This window comes from Panthera uncia (assembly GCF_023721935.1).
Source record: "Panthera uncia isolate 11264 chromosome B2 unlocalized genomic scaffold, Puncia_PCG_1.0 HiC_scaffold_24, whole genome shotgun sequence".
In the NCBI taxonomy this organism is placed as follows: Eukaryota; Metazoa; Chordata; class Mammalia; order Carnivora; family Felidae; genus Panthera; species Panthera uncia.
This window is the reverse complement of record NW_026057580.1, coordinates 91,955,911-91,980,607: the sequence shown is the minus strand read 5'-3', so window position 1 is coordinate 91,980,607 and position 24,697 is coordinate 91,955,911. Positions and strand designations below refer to the sequence as shown.

Below are 24,697 nucleotides of genomic sequence, written 5' to 3'. Positions count from 1 at the left end.
TTTTGTTTTTACAGGTCATCTGCACTTAGGGATTTTTCAAGGAGATTTAGGGCGGTACTAAGGAGGGTCTATAGTATTACCTAGGGCTACTTTCAAGGGCAACTGCTTGAAACTTATTAGGACCTAACACTTTTTTCCCAGTGACCAATTTTTTAAAAAATTTGATGGTAGAAAAGTAGGAAAGAGAAATACAGAGCAAAGCTTATACTACCTAAAAAGATGTGAATAAATATAAAAAACATGTAAGCTCTTAACTCACAGCATTCCATGTTCTTAAAGCATGCCACCCATCCTTGAGACAGTCTCATTCAGTCTCTATGTCAAGAACACAGTAGACACTCAATAAATATTGCTGAATAAATCAAATCTATATTAGAGCCCTGTTACTGAACCATAATAAACTCTATATTACATATAGCACTATATTCATATGTATACTATGTTAGAAAAAGCAACCTTGATAGGATGTCATAAAATCATAAGTAATCAAGAGATATAGTTTATTTTGATTTTTACCAACAGCAGTGATTATATTTTACATCAAAAGTGGCAAATTAAAAATGAAATATATCACTAACAATATAATCTACAGATCTCCCATATTTTAATCCACTTTATAACACAGAGATTACAGTTTAATGGATACTACAAGATATTCCATCACATCAATTATTTCTTAGGATTTTAAGAAATATGGCTTATGTACCAGGCTTATATGGTGAGCCAAAGTCTTTATCAGCTGCCTCAAAACTAATTCCAGGGTCAATTTTTAAAATTTGAAATCTGCATAGCATATAAAAGCATATATATGTCATTAATAGTTAATTTATTCCCTGTTAAGTAGTTCTCAGACAATCTCCTTTGTTTCTGACTGGAGGAGTGTATCTCACGCAGGCATAGTAAGGCAAACAGGATCATATATCTTTATCGTTTCATCCCAAGCACAATCAGCCACCTAGAAAACAAAAAGGAAGTAAGAAATCTTACCATTTGCAACAACGTGGATAGAACTGGAGGGTATTATGCTAAGCGAAATAAGTCAGAGACATCATTTGATTTCACTCATATGTGGAATCTGAGAAACTAACAGATGATCATAAGGGAAGGGTAGGAAAAATAAGATAAAAACAGAGAGGGAGGCAAACCATAAGAGACTCTTAAATACAGAGGACAAACTGAGGGTCGATGGGGGTGAGGAAAATGGGTGATGGGCACTGAAGAGGGCACTTGTTGGGATGAGCACTGGGTGTTGTATATAAGTGATGAATCACTGGAATCTACTCCTGAAGCCAAGACTACACTGTATGTTAGCTGACTTGAGAATAAATAAAAAAAACGAAAAAAAGAAAGAAAAGAAACATAATCTACAAATGTTCCAAATAGGCAGCAAATGCGGAAGTCATTTAAAGTGGGAGTAGATTCACCCATTGGGAACCATTATTTTAAATAGGAAGGTCTATTTTCCCTTTTTCAGATACACTTCACGGATTGTTTCCAATTGATAGAAGTTGCCTGTAAGGATTTCCTGTCCCCTATGACCTTACCTGGGCCCCACCTCACCTCCGAACCAAATAATCCCCTCTGTGTCCCAAGGTAAATGTTGAAAAAACCCACTCGTAAACTGGGAACCAAAGCACCATGCTAGGTATTATGGGGATAGAAAGGAGATAAAGTATGGCTCTTGCCTTCACAGAATGGTTCACACAAGACCCAAAGTGGAAAGTCCTCTAATAGAGACTCTCAGAGGAGGAACTATCTGAATCCAAGTGGGGTGGTGTCAGAAGACTTCACAAATGCTGTGGCATTCACACTGGCCCTCTTTAGGGGCAGACACGGGAGACAAGGAAATTTAGGTCTAAAAAATCATAAAAACATGAAGGGAAGAAAGTCCATGGTGCTCAGGAACTGTGTTAAAAACCTTGTGAGTATCACAATGTATCAGAGTATAAGATTAACATACAAAATCAACCGTATTTCTATATACTAGCAGGACAGAATTGAAAAATTCATTTGCAATAGTATCAAATAACAAAATACCACATTTAACAAAAGACGTGCAAAACAGCCACGCTAAAAATGAAAACACTGCTAGGAGAAATTGAAGAAGGCCTAAATAAATGAGGAACTATGTTCATGGATTCCATATCATTAACAATTTAATTCTACCCCCCCCAATAATTTGTAAATAATTCATTATCTCAGAAGGTTTTTTTTAATGAAAACGGACAAGATGAATTTTAAAGTTTATGTGGAAATGTAGAGGACCCAGAGGAGCCAAAAGAATCTTGAAAAAGAACAACAAAACTGTACTACTTACACTACCTGACTCAAGACTTACCATAAAATTATAGTAATCAGAACAGTGCAATATAGGTATAAGGATATACAAGTAGATCAAGGAACAGAAGAGAGTTCAGGAATAGACTCCAGACTTGGAAAATACCTTTTCAACCAATGTACCAAAACAATTCAATAGAGAAAGGAAAGTCTTTACAACTAATGGTGCTAGAACTGGATATCCATATGGGAAAAAAAAAAATGAACCTCAGCCCCAACTTCACACCATAAACAAAAAATAATTTCCGGTGGGTGGGCCATAAACCTAAACATAAAAGCTAAACATATAAACCTTTAAGAAGAAAACATAATATATATCATCATATATATATATATCTTATATATTCTAAAACAGGCAGAACTTAATCTAAGGTAAAAAAAAATAGGGTCATGTTTTGTTTTGTTTTGTTTTGTTTTGTTTTAGTTGAAGGTGGATATGGGGATAGGGAGAGACTGGAAAGAGATAAAAGGGAATTTTGGAGGAAGATGTAAATGTTCTCTATTGCATTGGGATTAGATTACAGAGTGTATCTGTCAAAACATATATCTAAGACTTGTACATTTTGATGTATATGAATGATACCTAGAAGTAGTAAGAATAATAATGACAACAATAATAATAACTGAATGGGGATGGGACATGAGTAGTGGAATAAATAAAACAAGAATGTTGATCATCGTTATGCTGGGTAATGGAAGTTCATTATCCTATTCTGTTTACTTTTTAGGCACTTGAAATTTTTCACAATAAAAAAAACAATACAAGAAAAAATGTAGACAGTGACGTGAAGGATGAAGTGGCATGAGAGAGATTTTGACTAAAGGTATTTTCACTCAATTTCCCATCCTTTAATGGTTACAAAGGCTACAAGTTTCACAAGGGAACTCAAAGTCTTAGTGGACAGTCTAATCATCTGGCTGTCAACTGACTGCGTCCAAGAACCCCTCAGATTAATCTGAATATATTAACTCCTTATCACTCAATAACAGTATTTTAGATCAGAATCCCAACTATAGAGAATAGTAGAGACCTTTTAGTCAAACTTTTTAATTTCAGCATTAAATACCAGACTCTTCAACATTTGGTTGCTACCTACTTCTTTTGTTTCTTATTGCAGAGCCTACAGTCAAGTCTGGGCCTCTTGTCCTTGTGTTCTTGTCCTTTTCCCAATCCCCTCCTGAGTAACCTCTCTTCTCCCTCTCCTTCTGTCTCCTCCTTGCCTTGTTCTGCCTGGAGATGATACCTCTCTTCTGAAGAATCATTTAAGCATCACTTTCTCTGTCTTCCATAGCACCTGCACTATTCGGCTGTATGTATTTATTGCTATGTGTCTTCAGCTCTTTGAGGGCATAGATCATGTCTTGGTATAACAATAGATACTAGCTCAAATAATGTATTTTACAGATTAAGATTATAGAGATTATCGTGTTCTCATGTTCATACTAGAGTAGCAGAGCTGGAACCAGAACCTCAATCAATGGAGTCTGTCCACTATAAACAGTGCTTCACAAAAGGCAAACTGACATTTCTTACCTGTCTAATCCTGCAATTATAAGTTTTTATATCATGGGATACAAAGATCATTATATTAATTTACCCCTATCTGATCTATGTATACTTTTTCAAGTGCTAGACCTTTCCATATGTTATTTACTCAACTTACAATAACTAAAAAATGTCAAGGCCAACGAATCAGTAAATGTTCACAAATCTATAAGTTAATTGGCATATCAAAAAGACCCCAAACTGCAATGATACAGAATAATGAATAGTTGATTCAAATTAATGCAAATAATATTTCTCCATTAAATGATTAATTAACCCCCAGCTACAAGTTTAAAAAAGCTTACAATGAAAAACAATACTGGGATGCCTGGGTGGCTGTGAGTTCAAGCCCAGCAATGGGCTCCACGCTGGGTGTGAAGTCTACTTAAAATAATAATAATAATAATAATAATAATAATAACGATGATGATGTAAGAAGAAAAGCACTTTACTAAACCAACAAAGAGGCTCCTGACTCTCTGAGGTAGGCAGGCACAGCAGATTTCCTGGTAAGGAAAGATGACGGTGTGGTTCCTGGCGGTGGTGGGTAGGGCTCTCATTAATGACCACCACCACCTCAATGGCCTCTGGAGGCTCTGCTTCCCACTTAATTCTGTGACTGAGAGGAAACACAGGCTCTTTCTTAATGTCCCTGATTACCCATCTGAGGCCAGCCTGAAAGACATTAAAAAAAATACTTTGCTAAAAATAAGGGTTAACAAAAAGACCAAAAGATAGAAAAGTAGAGCGAATGCCATGAAAACAAACAATCTGCTTTACAGGAAGAGACTGACTCATTCTTTAGCCGGTCACACAAAGTGAGGAATCTTTCCTAGCTCCTATCCTGCTTTTTCACGACAAAAGCCATCTTTCCCTCCCGTCTCCAGGAAGGCACTCTTGGCTATGATGACTCCTTCAAGGCCACACCCGGGATACAGAATGAGAAGAAGACGATAATAGGGTATCTCCTTTCTCATCTACTAAAGATCCTCTTTCTCAGTTTCAGTCTCCGATATGAGGACTCACTTCCTTGCCCATTACCTTGCTGTCAGGAAAACTGAAAGACGGCCATCAGCAAAAAGATTGCTAGGTGTTGTTTTGGGGAAATGCTGGCATTGTCCTAGGGCCCCACAGGATTCCTGATTCTATAGGGGTCTATGCCTTTCACTGTCTTTGACTGGATTATTTTACAGCTCTGAAAGTCATAGAAAACTGATAGTAATCAAATGATTCTCATCCATTAAAGTTGCAAGTGAATGTTGTCCTGTGGACCTGCAACTGATGCTTCTTCCTACCCCCCAGAGTGAATTCCAACCATTACACTTTATTGCCCTGTGGATATCGACCAGTTTTGCACCTATTAGTAGGTGCATCTCAGCATTCAGTGATTGTCTATATATGTCTGTTCTTTGGTTCTTCTGAGCTAGTTGTAAAATCTATCATGAGTTGCATAAATCTTTAACCCATGTTCATAATACATCTGTGTGAGAGTCATGATCACTGTTTTGAAATTATTCTTTAACATGGCCACAGACAGGAATATAGCTTATTTGCCTCGACAGGGTAACCGTTATTTATTTCTATAGAACGTAACGACCCTTGCTTTCTCACAGGAGATAACACGGTAACAGAAAAGCCATTTCATTAAAAGAACAAACATGAAATGAAAGAATAGGCAGATAATTATGCTAGAAAACAAAGCTAAGAATAATTGCTAAAATTGGGCATGAAATTGAGCTCTACATCTCCTGGCAGCAAAGGCAGGAAAAAAAAAAAAAAAAAAGCGAACGATAATGTAAGATATGCAAATATCATGATCATTTTACGAGTTCATTGGAAGAGATAAAATTTTTCTTACCACTTGACTGGCTATAAGAGAAATATATAACATGCTTCCATCACAAAAGTCATTCAGTGCCGAAAAAGTGGTTTTACAAAAAATACAAAGTCATTCTTCATATGGCTGTTTTTTCAAACATCTAACCCTGAAATAAGCCAAAAGCATTCTATTCAACTGTCGTTTTCTGGAAGTCTTTCTTTAGGGCAGTGGTTCTTAAGCTTTAGTGTGCTAAAGCACACTAAATCACCTGGGAGACTTGTGAAAACACAGAGGGCTGGTCCCTATCCTCAAAGCACTGGTTCTCAAAGTGTGGTACTGGGGGTCAGCTTCATTGGTATCACCCAGGGCTGATGTACAGCCTGGGATTTCCAAATCAAGCTCACGGAGGGAATTCAGAGTCTGTAAATGCAACATTTTGTGTGTATATATATATATTTTGGTAGGAGGGTAGAAAGAATCAATCATTTTCTTCAGATTCTCAAAAGAAGTTAATCCAGAGCATTCCCCAACTGAGTATTATAATCACCTAGGGAACATTCTAAAATGCAGCCAGAATGGAGAACCCCAGATAGAGAACGCCTGATGTATATCAATTTTCTTAACTGGGCTTTTGTCAAGTGCAGGAATTTTTTTGCTGCTGATTAAAAAAAAATCCCAAATTTAGTAGGATTCAAATATTCTTCTTCTTCTTCTTCTTCTTCTTCTTCTTCTTCTTCTTCTTCTTCTTCTTCTTCTTCTTTTTTTTTTTAGTTATTTATTTTGAGAGAGAGAGACAGACAGCATGAGTGAGCGAGCAGGGGAGAGGCAGAGAGAGAGGGAAAGAGAGAGAATCCCAAGCAGGCTCCACACTGTCAGCCTAGAGCCCGATTCAGGGTTCAAATCCATGAACCGTGAGATCATGACCTGTGCCGAAATCAAGAGTTAGATGCTTAACTGAGCGAGCCATCCAGGTGCCCCAGATTCAAATATTCTTGAGGGAGAATTCTCTTCCTTTCTTGAGAAAGAAAAAGTTCATCTGCCACTAATATAATGGAAAACATCTTGTGCCATATTTTCACATTTATTTAAAATTTAAGGTTCAAATCTGGTAGGTTGATATGTGATAGGAAGATAGCGAATTGGGAGGAGAACTAAGGAAAAAGAAACATGATTAAACTATCTTTGAAGAAAAACACCAGCCCTCCCTGAAGCATTCCTACACCCAGAGTTTATGTAGCTTCGTGATCCTGTTCTGCATGAGCCAGAATCCAGAATTTCTACTTAAAAACATGAGAAAATTGTATTAATCATGTAAGCTATGGTTAAAACCAATATGTTTATTTATTTTATTTGATATTTGCACTCTGTTGAGGTTTCTTTTTTTTTTTTTTTTTTTAAAGCTTATTTATTTTGAGAGAGAGAGAATGTGTGAGTGAGGAGGGCACAGACAGGGAGAGAGAGAATCCTAAGCAGGTTCCACGTCCATTGCAGAAACCTCAAGCCGGGCTTGATCCCATGAACCCTGAGATCATGACCTGAGTCGAAACCAAGAGTGGGACACTTAACCAACTGAGCCACCCAGACACCCCATCCTGTTGAGTTCTAAATGGACTGAAGTGGTTTAGAGATTAATGCACAGGACAAAATAATATACAGATTTAGGGGGGAAAAGTCTGTTATAAAAGGGACGAATAGAGCAAAAGCTTTCAGGCATTAGAGCTGAACACATTACAACACTTGTACAATAAATCAGGCCCTGTTGCTTTATGATGACCAGGAAGAAAATGAAAGCATGCTGGGTAATACGGTCTCTGTTTTCTAACAACATTCACATATGGATGTAAACATTTTTGTGTAATTAAACCTGAATAGGGTTTTCTGTGTAATTAAACCTGAAGAGGGTTTTCTTTTTTTAGAGTCAGAAATTATCTATCTTGACCAAATCTGTATTCCTCACGTTTTATATATGGTAAAACTAGTAAATCCTGTTGAATGAATGAATGAATGAATGCACGTTTGAGCACTGGTTTTCCTCCTCCAAGGATTTTCTGGGGTAGAGTCTCATTCATGGGGAGGAGCACCTAGTCAGGTATGAGGTTAGAGATCTCAGTGAAGGCAATAGGTTGTATAGGTTTTACAGGATTTTTGAGTGTCATGAATATTATTTAAAGGGACTTCACAGACAGCTTTCTTTTATGTCCCAGGAACTGTTCGTCAACTATTCCTCTGCATTACAAAGCCATAAAAAACATAATTCATATGTATATATATATCTCTCTATATATATATAGAGAGAGATATATATATACACACATATATATTAATTTATTTAACAAATATTTATTGAGCATGTCCTCCGTCAGAAGTATGCTGAGGACACTACAGTAAACAAGATGGTCCTGATCTCTGACTCCACAGATCTGGAGTCCAGCAGAGAAATGAATAAGTAAACAGACACAGACAATGCAGCGAGATATGGGCAACGATAGAGGAATTATAGCGTCCAGGACAAGTAGGGAAGGGGTCACTATAACCAAATGTGAGGAAAGTGGATGTATTCAGGGAGAAACATCATCTAAGCTGCGGCTTCCAGGAGAAGTGTGCCTCAGACAGACAGCATTTGTTGTTGCTGTTGTTTGTGGGGGTGGGGACACACTGGAGAGAAGGGACGTGTTCTAGGCAGTGGAATAAATACAAATAAATGAAGGACTAAAAGTTCTAGCTTTAAGACAGCTAAATTGCATTGTAACTCCTCAGATGAAACTCTTAATCTTTCGAGATAGGCTTTTTTTCTGACTCGTGTCTGACTCCCATCTAGGGTTTCATGAAGGCTGGCTGCCAAGGCCCATCTCGTTTGACCCTCTCCCCTGACGGTGAGTGTGTATGTGGACACCATGGGGTCGGAGCCTGCGGACTCCGCCCCTTCTGCCCAAGGATATTCAAGCGGAAAATTGATTCCTTAACCTGCAAGCCTCTACCGTAGTATGTGTCATCCCTAGGCTGTCTGAATTCCCTTTAATCTGACATCAAAATGCACATCTTCTCATTAAAACTCAAAATTATAGTTATCAACGTTAGAGGAAAAGTAGTCTGTCAAAATGTTATATTTCTTTACTTAATGTGAAACTTGAAGACAGAATCTTCTTCATCATTTTTTTAAAATCTTCTATCTTCTACATAATGAATAACTAATAGGATAAAGTTCCATATAAGTTATATTTTTAGTTATTTTATTTTCACTTTTGATAGCAAAACAAGTATTTCTAAGTTTGAGGAATAAGCACACTAATTAGAAATATGAATTTCCTGCTATGTCGATTCTTTAAAACATATAATGAAGGCTTCTTTAAAAATGGAATAGAAATGTATTATCAATATAGCCTATTAATTTCTAAATACAGCTATGGCACACACATCATGACAATGTCACACACAGAATGCTTGGGAGCAACTGTATTATACAAATATTTCAGCATTTCCTATGTGCAAAGTACTGGCTAGATTCTACAGCAGGCCCAAGGATATTAAATAAACAAATCCAGTCGATAGAAAGTTTATAATAAAAATATGCCACTGGTGGATCAAATAAGACCTCTTATAGAACATCCAGGATAATAATGGTTATAGAAATGCAAATTTTGGAAAAGGAAACCTTGTAATGAAAATAGCTTTAAATACATATATAATTTAGAAAATGCATTATAGTCCTTAATGTTATCAATTCTTTCCATTGTATTAAAATGTTTACACAGGCCACTGATAAGGTAACTTATTTCAAATGATGTAATATGGCTGTAAATATAAGAAAGAATTCCTACTGTCCCAGTAAGAGATTTAGTGTACTGACAAGTTTCCCATTTCCTATTTATACTCTTTTCTCTCATTATACTCTTTTCTCTCAATTTTGTGGACAATTGCTTTTGCCCTTGGGAAACTTGTTCAATTTATTGTAATTATCTGTATGACACATGGCCTCTTTAGTAAAAACGAACAAAAGAAACAGGCAGAAGGATATAGAGAGAATGAAAAAAAATCTCTAATAGTCAATTCTAAATTTGGAAAAGGCAGACTGGTTATTATGTTGAAGTGTATTAAATTATGAGCTAGAGAAAGAACACGTTTTACCTACTCTACCAACTTATAGTAGGAAGTGACTATAGAGAAGAACATAGTTTATCATGTTAATGATTATGGAGTTTAAGTAAAAGTAAGGAAAGAGTTGACGGATATACTAAAACAAATTCTTTTCATTCATTCATTCATTCACTCACTCGCTCATTCGTTCAATATTTATTTAGTACATATACATCAAGTAGTTTGCATTAATCTACTATGTATCTCCTGGTAGAGAGTTGGCGCTCAAATATTTACTGAAGCAAAAAAGGAAAGAAGAGAAGAACTTGTTCTGGACTTTGAAAGGCAGAAATACTTTGTACAGGCAGAAGAAATATGGAGATGACAAATAACAAAATACGACTGGTAGGTAATAGAGGGATTACATAGGATAGTGGGAAATAAAATTAGAAAGCAATAGAGATTATATGGGGCACCTGGGTGGCTCAGTCCATTAAGCATCCCACTTTCGCTTAGGTCATGATCTCATGGTCCATACGGTCAAGCCCTGCATCAGGCTCTCTGCTGTCAGTGCAGAGCCCGCTTTGGATCCTCTGTCCCCCTCTCTCTCTGGCCCTACCCCACATGTGTTCTCTCTCTCAAAAATAAACATAAAAAAAAAAAACAAAGCAATACAGATTATAGTGAATCTTAAAAGCAAGATTAGAAATTCAGACTCTATCTTGAAGGTAATGGGCTGCCTCTTGCAGGTTTCTAGATGACATGCTAAAGGTGATAATTTAACTGTGCTGATTTGTAAATTAAAGCAGGCATGTAAGTAGGGTGGCAGAAGGATAACAGAGTAGCTAAGAGCGTCGCAGGAGTGGCTGATCATGAGTGCCAAAATGAGAAAGACCTGCTGGGAGGCAAATGCAGTATCTTTATGAGATGAGAAACACATAAAACAGGACAGTGATGAGGAAAAAAAAAAAAAAGTACTCTGTTGCAGGAACATGGTAGGTCTGTTCACTTATTCTAACCTTTTTAAAGGTCTCTTGATAAATACACATAATTTCTTTACCTAGAATCCTGCACATTTAAAATTTGTTTTCCTCTGCGTATCATCACACAAATGCACACACATGCACACACAGTTGTTGCCCCGCAAAAGTAATTTTTACCATTTGATTTTCTAACTGATGATTATTGACATCTACACAGTATTCATTTTTGTACATTTTTACTGATCTTATTGAACTCTCTCATTGTTTTTAATAGGTTCAAAGCTGATGTTCTGGATTATAACACTGACAATCATACGGAGTCAATATGAAGAACGCCATGTCAATATTTCTACCTTTTAAAGATATTTATATCTTATCTTGTTTTCTTCTGTTACTGACTGGCTATACCTTTTAGAACCATGTTGACGATCAGTAGTAAAGATGGTGATTCTCGTCTTGTTCCTACCTTTAATGAAGCCACCGACAAAGGACAGATTTGCATTATGGAAAGCTCTCCCCTGAAGCAGCGTTGAGAATCAATGGAATGATGAAAAGAGTTTAGGGACCAGTTAGGAGATTATTGTGGTAACCACAGCAGAGATACTAATAAATGCTTACCTAAGGCAGTAGAGCTAGAAGGGAACGAATGGTCCAGATTTCAGAGATATTGGTGAGGAAAAATTCATCAACTTGATGCACACTTGAATTTAGGGAGACAAGAAAACTAGAATGACTCTCAGGTCTAGCCCATCACACAATCAATTAAGAATACCAGAGGAAAAAAAGTAAGACATCTACTGAGATCATACAGTAAACACGATTGGATAAATGGGACAAGAATCACTAGCGTATAATAAAATGACAGCTTCAAGGAAAAGGTACATACAAGTAAGAGGACTAAGAATTGGATATTGAAGAATGTCTACTTTTGTAAGGATTGTAAGGAAGAAACTGGCAAAGGAGATAAAGACATTTGGCAAAGGGGTTAGGAAGATGAGGTTAGCACAATTAGCATTAAAGTAATAGGAGGGGAAGATTTTTCTTTAATAGATAAAGAAGAAAGAAGTGTGAGAAAAGGCTAACTTGGTTTTTAGGAGTTTACTGGTGACCTCTTTGGGCTTAACTTCAATTGAATGATGAGAGGCAGACTGACATAGGGGCTTAAAAAGAGAATGATGATTTTGAGAAACTAAAAGCAGCAAGTAAACCTACTAATTCTTGATGTCTAATAATGGAAGAAAACCCAAATTCACTGGTAGGGAGATATGACAGTGAGGCCAAGTGAGTTTTGAAAATAGACAACAGAACTGAATGAAGATCTGAAACACAGTGTACAACTGAGGGAGGAAAGACCTGGATGAGGAAGCCAGTGAGAAAATCAGGCACCTGCTGGAAAGAAGGGGAAACAGAGATAGAACATAAATATTTTGAGGTCATAGAGATGGAAGAAGATATTTATTCATTCTTGTCTATTTTTACAATCAAGTAGGAAGTAAAGTCAAATGTTCAGTGTTCATGATACTGTGGAAGGCTGAGAAAAGACGTGGAGAATGCGCACAAAACATGTGATTTTTGAAAAAATCAAAGCGACTTCAAAGGTAAGTTGAGTAGGACCAAGAACCCAGATGAAATTTTTTTCTGAAAAAGTAAACTGTAGTGTGCCAAGTCAGCAATTTTGCCTGGTTTTTCAGAAACAATGACAAGGAGGTAAGAAAAGTGCATGATTCAGGATTGGGATCCCAGAGGCAGCAGAGACTAAGGTGGGAACAATTCTGGAAGTTCTCACTGCTAAGGGTTGTCTATGAAGCACAGTAGGCTGTAGACACAGGGTAACACATCTGACTTAGGAACACATCCAAGAACCTACAAAGCTGAGCCTGGGAATGTTTTACACCTGGGGGAAAACTGGCCCTTGTAACAGAATTTTTTTTTTTAATTTTTTTTTCAACGTTTATTCATTTTTGAGACAGAGAGAGACAGAGCATGAACAGGGGAGGGGCAGAGAGAGAGGGAGACACAGAATCTGAAACAGGCTGCAGGCTCCCAGCTGTCAGCACAGAGCCCGATGCGGGGCTCGAACTCACGGGCCGTGAGATCACGACCTGAGCCGAAGTCGGACGCTCAACCGACCGAGCCACCCAGGCGCCCCCAGAATTTTAAGCTAAAAGTCACACAACTATGAAAGCATCAAAAAGGAAACAACAGAGACGAATGCCTGAAGACACTGGATGCTTCTGGCACATGTTCTTTTTCAACTCTAAAGCCAGTCTGTGACAAATGTAGAAAATATCACCTCAGATAAAAAGTGAAAAAGATATGGTTATCCTACTACCAATAATGCTGGTCTTCTTCTAAAATCAAATTTTCCAACCTCATACTGAGAATTTCAAAGTATTTTTATGCACTACCAACCTACATCTAAGATTGTAGACATAAAAGTTTGAATCAAAATATGAGCTGAATTTTTTTAAATTTATTTTTAGTTTTGAGAGAGAGAGAGAGTGAGAGCTGGGGAGTGGGGGAGAGGGGCAGAGGGAGAGAGAAAGAATATTTTTTAAAATTTTTTAAAAATTTTATTTTAGAGAGAGTATGTGAGTAGGAGAGAGGGGCTGAGGGAAGGGGAGAAAGAATCTTTTTTTTAATTGTTAAAAAATGTTTATTTATTTTTTAGAAAGAGAGAGAGAGAGAGAGAGAGAAGTGTGAGTGGGGGAGGGGCAAAGAGAGAGGGAGACACAGAGTCTAAAGCAGGCTCCAGGCTCTAAGATATCAGCACAGAGCCTGATGTGGGGCTTGAACTCACAAACCGTGAGATCATGACTGGAGCCGAAGTCAGACGCTCAACTGACTGAACCACCCAGGCGTTCCTGAGCTGAATTTTTAAATGACACCTAATTTTTAAAAATTTCATTATAATTTTATTTTTTAATTGAGATTAACTGACATGTAACATTATGTTAGTTTTAGGTGTACAATATAATGTTTCAATATATGTATGTATTCCTAATATTTTCTTACTAAAATGTCAACAAAGTCAAAGATACTTTTAAAAACACATCTATAGAACTAGTTTAAATCAGAACCAAATCTAAGCATCTTCCACTGAAACAAAATGAAAATATACAAAATTTCTTTTGCCCAATTAAACAAAATTGTTTTTAGTGCATACATGTTCCTATCATGGATAGCCTAGGGTATCCACTCAATTGAGATTATATTTATCAAGAATTTTAGGAGTCCCAGAAGATAAATCTACCTATATAATATAACCACAACTATGAAAAATATGCATATATATGGAAAATGACTGGAAGAGTAGTTACTTTGGGGAAGGATAAGGGGGAAAGATGTGGGAGGAAACACAAGAGAGCTTTCTAGGATGCTGGTAGTGCTCTATATCTTCACCTGAATGAGGTTACACAGGTGTGGTCCTTTCTTGATAACTTAATTGAGCTGCTTATTTAAAATATGTACATTTTCAATAAATAAATAAATAAATAAATAAATAAATGCATTTTCCAACAGGGATGTTACACTTCAAATAAAAATTTCTAAAAAAAAAAAAAAAAAAAAAAAAAAGACTGGAAAGAAACATACTAATATGGTATCACAGAGATTCTTTCTAAAGTGGCATGATTATGGAAATCTTTTCTCTTTCTTCTGAATGTTATTTCCCAATTTCATCATGAGAAAAAAAAGATCAACTTCATGAAACATAGAGATTATATTTTGGAATGAACTAATAATGTCTACCTTAGAAGACATTAAAAAGAGAAATAACTGTCACCCAAAAGGAATGTGTAACAATATGTAAACCTATTGTCAGATTATAAGTACTAAATTAAACATCAATGAGCACTCAAAGGAGCAAGGTTGATACTGCAGAGCACAAAGTCAGGAATTCTAAAAATATATTAATACAGAAAATTCTAATTATACAAAAGGGAATATTACAGGTCTAGGATCATATGTCTAAAAACAGAAAAAGGGTATCTAATTTAGAAGTAATAAGGATAAGAGAGAAAAGAGAAAATGCCAGAGCTGTACAAATCATGATCAGAGGGGAAAAAAATCAAAGAAAAATTTTCTGAACTGAAAGATAACTTCAGCCTGGTTAACAAGAGGGGGCATAGAGCATTTTTCAGCAATTATCCTCAAAGAATGACCCTAGGTACTTATTTGTCAAGTTTTAAACCTTTAAAGACAAGATCTTACGTCTGTCAAGAAGAAAGGAGGTATAACACAAGAATGCTTTTGAATCTCATTTTTCAGATCTCTAAGAAAAGAGACGCTAAAAAAAGAAAAAGGCATTAGAAATACAAGAACTCAGATAAATCTCTTTTAAGATAAAGAATATATTAAGACACAAAGACCTAAAATAACGTCAGCAAAGTCCTATGGCTGTTAAGATCACAAGAGACAACAAATTTTTAAAAACAGATGGGAAGGTACTTTCTAAAAGGTGAGAGAAAGATACTTTCTAAGGGAATAAAATATGAACAAAGGGTGAAATTAACATGCAATCAGTAAACCTGACCACATATTGTGAGAATAAAGGATAAATATGTCAAAAATAACTTAAACTGCCAACTATACCAACAAAAGGTTAATGTGATGGATTTTTAAATGGCTACAAATTCATTGCAGCTACTCCCACCAAGAAATGGAGTCTATTTTTCTTACTCTCTGACTCTGAGCTGGCCTCGTGACTTGCTTTGCAACAGGTGGACTGCTGTGTGAACTTCTAAATCTAGTGCTGGAGATACCTGGCAGCTTTTACTCTTGCCCTGTTGGAAATCTACACCTGCTAAGTGAAGAAGCCTGAGCTCATCTGGGGACACGTGACGCAGATGACAACCAGCACTACACCCTAGACACGGGAGTGTGGCCACCTTAGACCATTCAGCTCTAGTTAAGTCACCAGGTGACCGGAGTCACATGAGGGACCCAAGGTGAGACCAACAGAACTGCCTGGCTGAGCCCAGCCCAAATTGCTGACTCACAGAATTGTAAGCAAAGAAAATTATTGTTTAAGTCATTAAGTTGTGGGAGAGTTTGTTTTATAGCAATAGATAACTGAGATAAAGTAAGTGTGAGAAAAATAGGGACATGCACCAAGAACTTAACTAGTATCTCCCTACAAAGGAGTTAAATTCTACTTGGCAAAAACATAAATTAATAATATAAACAATACAAATATTTGTGTTAAAATGTGCTCATGCTAGATACGTAAAAAATATATTGGTTGAGGTCATCATCTTAGTTTGAAAAAAAGAATAATAAATTTTTAAAGACAAATTCACAGGGAGAAGCATAGACAAATTCATCACTGAAAATATACAGAAAGTAACTAGATCCTAGAACTTGGGAGTTAGAAAACTTCTTTGAATCCCAAATCCAATAGTCTGGACCTAGTGAGTTTCTCAAAATCTCTCACATATCTACCACTTTTAATATGTCTTTTAATTTGGATGTTTAGATCATTTACCTTTCTTTTCTTTTTTCTTCCTTCCTTTCTTCCTTCTTTCCTTCCTCCCCCCCTTCCTTCCTTCCTTCCTTCCTTCCTTCCTTTTTTACTTAAGTAAGTTCAATTCCCAACATGGTGCCTGAACTCACTGAGTCATCCAGGTACACCTAGAACATTTACATTTAGTATAATTTTGAATACTTTGATTTAAAGGCTTCCACATATAAGATCATGTCCTTGGCAAAAAGAAATTAATTTTACTTCTTCCTTTTCAATTTAGATGCATTTTTTTTCTTTTTCTCAATTGATTGTTCTAACTAAAACTTCCAATACTGTGTTTAATAGAAATGGTGAAAGCAAGCATCCTTGTCTTATTCCTGATCTTAGAGGAAAAGCTTTCAGTTTTTCACCACGATGTTGGATGTAGGTTTTTCTATATGGCCTTCATTATGCTGAGATAATTGATATTTTTCATAATTATCTCCACTATTAGCTTAATAGTTATAGCTCCTTCTCTAAAACTTCTTAGAGGTTAACATGGGGTTTACAATATACATCTTGAATTTATCACAATCTACCTTCAAATATCATATGACTTCATATATAGTAATAACTTTATAATAGTGTACTTCCAATTCTTCTTTCTTGTTTTATTGTTGTCATACATTTAACTTTTGCATATACTATGAATTATATAATATACTGTATGCAAATATATTGCATACAATCCTATTTTTGTTTTAGGTCAAAACTTAATGTTAAGTTTAAAACTGTCTTGTATATTTACTTACTTTTTGCCATTTCCAGTTATAGTAAAACCTTGGATTACGAGTAATGTTCTGTGAGTGTTCCATAAGACGAGCAAACATTTCTAATAAATTTTTAACTTGATAAACAAGCTATGTCTTGCGATAGGAGTAGTACGTGATGCTCATTATCACATGATCACAACTGAGTCAATGGTTCTTCTCTCTCTCTCGTTGTGGGATTGTGGGTGATCATCTCCTATGCTCAGATGCTTGGTCTCAGGCCATGGTGTTTGGCAGAAATCAGTGACTTTTCAGAACATTGGAAGGTGCCCACAACTGGCATTAGTGTATTTTTTGTCACTTTGAAGTACCTATGGACAGTCCTTTGCTTTTCCATACAAGAATAAGCTTAGGAATGCTTTGCTTCACTCTAGGTCAGGCTGCCTGCAGATATAGGCCCTTTCCTCTGCTGCCTTATTGCCAATTACATTAAATCCAGTATATGACAAGAGTTTATTAATACTGTACTGTCGTCAACATCTGTGCTAGCAAATACAATGGCCCCCATGCAGAAAAAGGTTGAAAGGAAAGGCAGTAAGAAGAAGGAGACGATTACAGTGGAAGCTAAGAAGGAAATCATCGAGAAGTACAAATGAGGTATGCGATGGCCGAAACTGCAAGATTTTGTAAGAAGTCTATGTCTGCATCTTGTCTGCAGAGGAGGAGGAGAAAAAGGTGGAGGAATCCCTCACTTTAAATGATATTAGGGAGATGTATAAAATGTGGGAAACAGTGCAAAATTTTGTAGAAAAGCACCACCTGAATAAGGCTGTGACAGTGCAAACAATAAATCTGTTTAATGACAATGCAATGTCACATTCCTGTGAAATCCTCAAAAGAAGGCAAAAGCAAGTGTCATTGGATAGGTTCCTTGTTAAAGCTGCATGAAAAGAAAAAGATTCCACTGAGCCAATAGACTGCAGTGATTCTGTCAGTGATAGTGAAAGTTATCCTACACAATAACCCTCCTCTCTCTTGTCTCCATCATACCAGCCACAAAGGTTTTCAAAGGGAAGCACAGGTTAATTTATTTTTCTTTATATTTTGTATTTTTTATGTATTATATTACAACATTGTAATCATTTTTATATGAATATTTTTGGGTTGTGGAATGAATCATCTTGAGTTTCCATTATTTCTTATGGGGAAATTTGCTTTGATATACAAGTGCTTTGGATTAACAAGCACATTTCTGGAACGAATTATGCTCGTAAACCAAGGTTTTACTGTATTTTCTTTTTTTCTTCTTCCTTTCCTTCCCTCTCATCATTCCTGCCTTCCCTTCTTTCTTTTATCCTTCCTTCTTCCCCTCTTCCCTCTGTCTGCCTCTTTCTTTTCATTTGGTCTGAGTATATTTCTTCTGACAGAACTTCCTTTAACATTGCTTGTAACACAGACGTGCTCTCAGCTTTTGTCTGAAATTTCCTCTTTATAGTCAAAAGATCCCTCTTTACATCCTTCATTCAGTACTTTAAAAAGACATTCCTCTGTCTTGTGGCTTACATAGTTTCTGACATGAAGTCTGCTGTAATTCTTATCTAGATTCTCCTGGATATTTCTTTTTTCTGCCTTTAAAAATTTCTTTTTATCTTTGGTTTTTAGCAGTTTGAATATGGGTATACCTTGATGTGTTGTTTTGTTTGTTTGTTTGTTTAAATCCTCTCTGGGATTCTCAAATCTGTAGTTTGACTTTTATTATTTTTGGAAAATTGTTTTTAAATATTTCTTCTTCCCTATTTGCTTTCTCCCCTTCGGGACTCCAATTACGTACATGTAAGAACATGTGATATTATCCCACAGATGCCAGACGCTCTCTTTTATTTCTTTTATTTCCCTCATTCTTGTTTTCTCATATTGTTTCAGCTTGGCTAGTTTCTAGTGAGCTATCTGTCTCTAAATTCGTTGATGAGTCTTCTGATGGGAACACTGAAGGACTGCATCTCTGATACTATAAATAAACTACTTCTTTCATTGGACTCTTTCTTATATTTTTATCTCTCAGCTGAAATCCCTCATCTGTTCACACAATGTCCTCTTGTCCCACTGGATCTCATATTTGTATAGCAGCTGTATCTTCTTCCTGTGCTCTGCCACAAGTAAAGCAGTCCTGGTGTCCCATCTCTCCTTGGAAGGAGGGGTCTATCCCTCCTTGGACTTCAGGCCACTTGTTTGCCCTACCACCTCAGGTCTCTGATGGGTTCAAAGTCTGATTTTGTAATTTGTCTGACTTTTTCTTATTTTTACAGTGGAAGAATGCTTTTTCATCTTTTTATATCTTAGGGAATATCAGAATGTCCATTTCTTTTTTTCTTAAACATCTTCACTAAGGTGAAACTTAAATACCATAAAATTTACCCATTTTAGGTGTACGAGTCAATGATTTTTAGTGCCTTTACAGGGCTGTTCAGTTATCACCACAATTCAGTTTTAGAACATTTCCATCATTCCCCCCAAAATCCTCTGTGTCCATCTGCAGACAATTCCCATTCTCATCCCCTGCCCCAAATAACCCAGTAATCTCCTTTCTATCTCTACAGATCTACCTATTCTGGACATTTTCTATAAATGAAATTATACATCATATGGTCTTTGCATCTAGCTTCTTTCATTAGCATAATGCTTCAGAGATTAATCTATGTTGTAGCACGTATCAAACTGTTCCTTTTTACTCCTGAATAGTATTCCATTGTATTGATATACCACATTGTTTATCCTTTCAGCAGCTGATTAACATTTGGATTGCTCCCACTTTTTGCCTAGGAACATTCACACACAAGTCTTTGTGCAGACCTATATTTTCATCTCTTTTTGTTAGTTATCTAAGAGTGTAATTGCTGAAATGTATGGTAAATTTACATTTAACTTTTTAAGAAACTGTCAACTTTTCCAAAGTGACTGCAACATTTTATATTTCTACCAGCAATACGTGGGAGTGTCTTCCTTCTTGAATTACTTTCTTCTTTCAACTTCAAAGACACTATACTTTTCTAGTTTTTCTTTTTTATCTTACTGGCCATTCCTTCTCAATCCCCTTTACTGGATTCTCTTCTTTCAAACTTCTAGAATTCCTTCTGAGCTTCTTCTTTATTTATATACTCTCTCTAGAGAATTTTAATCTGCCCCCGAGTCTTAATATCATTTTTATGCCAAAAGCTCCCAAATTTGTATCTGTTACCCTAAACTCTTCCCTGAGGTAGACAAGCCTAAATCTATTTACCTAACATCTCCATTTGAATGTCTAACAGGAGACATCTCCAATATAACTCCAGATTGTTTCCTATCCCAAATTACCTCTTCTTCCCTTATCTCAGCTACCTCTTCTTCCCTTATCTCAGCAAATTAAGCCATTGTCCACCTTGTTTTCTAGATCCTTGTTTTCTAGGAGTAACCACTGATTTTCCTGTTTCTTTGATGGCCATTTGTAATCTATCAACAAATCCTACTTACTATCTCCAAAGTAAACCATGTGAAATTTCCAGCAATTTTATAAGGTTCAAGCTAATATATGCTGAAACTTTCCATCTCAAAATCTCTTAGATTTTAAGGCACCATTATCTTTGGCCTGGATTACATCAAGTCACTCTAAGCTGCCCTCCCAGCTTTACCTGTCGTCTATTCTCCCATAGCAGACAGAACGATCTCCTAAAAACATAAATCAGGGGTGCCTGACTGGCTCAGTCAGTTAAGAGTCCAATTTCAGCTCAGGTCATGATCTTACAGTTTGTGGATTTGAGCCCCATATTGGGCTCTCTGCTATCAGCACAGAGCCCACTTTGGATCTTCTGTCTCCCTCTCCCTCTTTCCCTCCCCCACTTGCTTTCTTTCTCAAAATTAAATAAACATTTAAAAAAATAAAAAATAAAATAAAATTAGAACACAAATCACTGGACAGCCACATATAAAAGAATGAAACCTGATACTATCTTATCCCATATACGAAAATTAACTCGACATGGATTAAAGACTTGAAGCCATAAAACTCCAAGAAAAAAACATAGGCAGTAAGCTCCTTGACATCAGTCTTGGCAACAAGAATTTGGATTTGATTCTGAAAGGAAGGACAACAAAAGCAAAAATAAACAAGGGGAACGACATCTAACTAAAAAGCTTCTGCACAGTAAAGGAAATCATCAACAAAATGAAAGGCAGAATGGGAGAAAGTATTTGCAAATCATATGCGATAAGGGGTTAATATCCAAGATAAACAATGAACTCCTACAACTCAATAGCAAAACCACCAATAATTCAATTAAAAAACAGGCACAAGCTCTGAATAGACATTTTTCTGAAAAAGAAAGACGGCAATTATCAAAATTACAAGAAATGGTAAGTGTTAGCAATAAGTGTGGAGAAAAGGGAACCCTTGTAAACTATTGGTAGGAATGTACACAGGTGCAACTGCTATAGAAAACAGTATGGAAGTCCCTTAAAGAATTAAAAATAGAACTACCATACAATCCAGCGATTTAAAAAAAAATTTTTTTTAATGTTTTTATTTATTTTTGAGACAGAGAGAGACAGAGCATGAACAGGGGAGGGGGCAGAGAAAGAGGGAGACACAGAATCCAAAGCAGGCTCCAGGCTCTGAGCTGTTAGCACAGAGCCCGACGCGGGGCTCGAACTCACGGTCTGTGAGATCATGACCCGAGCCAAAGTTGGACGCCCAACTGACTGAGTCACCCAGGCACCCCTCCAGTGATTTTACTTCTTGGTATTTATCAAAAGAAAATGAAAACACTAATTTCAAAAGATACAGGTACCCCTATGTTCATTGCAACATTATTTACAATAGCCACAATATAAAAATAACTACATGTCTGTCAATGGGTGAATGGATAAAGAAAATAAAGCATATATACAAAACTATTAAGCTATAAAAAAGAATGAAATCTTATCACTTTTGATAATATGGATGGACCTTGAACTCATAACGTTAAGAGAAATCAGACAGAGAAAGGCAAATACCATATGATCTTGCTATATGTGGAATCTTAAAAAACTCAAAAACCAAAAAAACAAAACAACCAAGCTCATAGATACAGAGAACAGATTGGTGGTTACCAGAAAGCACGGAGTGAGGAGTAGGAGAAATGGGTGAAAGGGGTCAAAAGTTGCAAACTTCCACTTATAAAATAAATAAATCCTGGGTATATAATATACAGCATGGTGACTATAGTTAATAATACTGTACTATATATTTGAAAGTTTCTTTAAAAAAAAATTTTTTTTAATGTTTATTTATTTTTGAGACAGAGAGAGACAGAGCATGAACGGGGGAGGGTCAGAGAGAGGGAGACACAGAATCTGAAACAGGCTCCAGGCTCTGAGCTGTCAGCACACAGACCGACGCGGGGCTCGAACTCACGGACCGCGAGATCATGACCTGAGCCGAAGCCGGCCACTTAACCGACTGAGCCACCCAGGCGCCCCTGAAAGTTTCTAAGAGAGACCTTAAAAGTCTTCACCACAAGAAAAACTTTTTTTGTAACTGTGTGTGGTGACAGGTGTTAACTAGATTTGATTATTTTTCAATATGTATAAATGTCAAATCATTATGCTGTACATCTGAAATGTCAGTTATACCTCAATAAAGAAAACCCACAAATCAATTTCTATAATTCTTCTGCTTTTCAATCTCTAATGGCAATAACAAAGAAAATCAAACACAGTGTGGCCTAAAAGTCCTCACACAATTTGGCCCCTACTTAGTTCCTATCACTTTCCCCTTCATTCAGTAGGATCCAGCCACCATGGCCTTCTTTCTGTCCCTTAATAATAACAAACCCATTGGCATCTCAAGGACTTGACAGTTGTTTCCCCTGTGAAAAACATTCTTGCTTTAGATTTGTGGATGGCTGGCTTCATTTCACTGTTCAGTTATCAGCTCACATTTCACTTTTCTTGGAGAGTCTTCCCCAGACCATTCAAGCAAAAGTACCCCATCATTCTCTATCAAATTGCTCCTATTCTGAATCATCTTTATTATTTGATTTCTCCCATAATATGGAAGCTCCATGACAGCAGGAATCTAGTCTGCTTTGTTCACTGGTTTATTCTTAGTGCCTAGGACAAGACCCAGCATTTAGTAGGCACCTGACAAATATGAATGAAGGCATATGTTCCCAAGGCATCCTTTGCCTCCCTCTGTTTTAGCACATATCACACTACACTGTAATTAAGTCCTGCACAGCTGTAGTACTCAATAAATGTGACAGAATAAAATACAGAATCAATGAATGTCAAAGAAAATCAAGAGAAACAGAAAAATAGTTATGTAATATTTTCAAAACATTAAAAATACATTAATAATAAAAGATCTATTAATAAAAACCTTTCAATATTTAATTTGTATGACCTACAATATATAGCAAAAATTATATAAAGCAAAGTTGACTGACCTTGAAGAATAGGAAGAAACATAAACTTTAGCTGATAATCTTAACGCTCAATTTTTAAAAATATGACAAGTAAACAGACATATTTTTCTTAAATTCTAATGTTGAGAAATATGCCATAAATCAGGAAGAAATAATTTCTTCCATTCTCAAGTACTAGCCATGCTCCCCCCTACCCTGCTGCCCTGTCACAGGGTCTATGATATAATATTACTTCTGCCTATTTAGGATATCCCTTCTGTCTCTTCATTAGTTAATGCCTACTCATCCAACAGGTCTAAGATGAGCCTCACTTCCTTACAGATTTTTTATATAAGTTAAATATCTACCCTAATTATGAACCTTTGAGGTACAATGTACTTCTCCTTCATAGGCTTGTCACAGCTGTCTGTTCACATTCGTTTGTGAGAGAAGTTGATACAATGGTGGACTAAATGCTTTATAAAGACAGGGCCCATGTTTATTTTCATTCCTCACTGAATCCCCAGTACCTACTACAAGGTCTGACATGATAATATCTGTACAAAGAATAAATGAATGAGAAGGAGTGGTCTTATTTTTAAGGTCCCTTCTAATCCCAAGATTCTGAGCCACTATGAATTAACTCAGTGGAAATTTCTAGTATAATCGAACTGTATATTATGGCATTGAACCTGATGCTTATTTAGAGCTAAAAGATGACTGCTTCTCCATTCCTGTTTGCTCTCAATAGCAACTATTTCTTTAGCACAAATGGAATTTGGTTATTCAATTGGAAGAAATGGGTGGCAGTCACCAGCCTACACACACACACACACACACACACACACACACACACACAAATATGGCCACGTAATAAATCTCTTATTATTTAAGTGATTTTAAAATATGATTAATAAACATGAAATGATTAAGAAGTATGGTTAATATATCCTCTGAAAACAAAGTTCCTTTTAATAAGGTGGTTCATGTGTGGAGAATTTGGAAAACACTTGGCACTCTGGGGGAGGAACTGCCGTGACTGTGTATGTCAAGGAGGCCACCGTTTGGGACTTCTGTGGCATGGGTTCACAGAAACATATGAAAAGGAAAGTATTTACTCAGGATCCTTTGTTTGGTACCGCCACATTTCAATACATACATTACAACTGTTTTAACTGGGACAGCAAACAGGTATGGTTATTTTATTAAAAGTCATCTATAAAAATGTATTTCTTAGGAAAGGAACTAGTTAATTTGAAGCACATTGTATTTACATTAAAGATAATGCTATTTTGCCCATCACTACTTC

At 36.4% G+C, this 24,697-nt stretch overlaps 1 protein-coding gene across 1 annotated transcript in view; it reads right to left on the bottom strand.

The window, feature by feature from the left end:
* Positions 1 to 483: 483 nt before the first annotated feature.
* The window catches only part of PEX7 (peroxisomal biogenesis factor 7), a 77,056-nt gene continuing 52,842 nt past the window's right edge, over positions 484 to 24,697 (bottom strand). Inside the window, exon 10 of the mRNA XM_049654430.1 lies at positions 484 to 955. Coding sequence (XP_049510387.1) covers positions 887 to 955 — 69 coding nt within the window. The 3' untranslated portion in view covers positions 484 to 886. The remainder of the gene's footprint in view (positions 956 to 24,697) is intronic.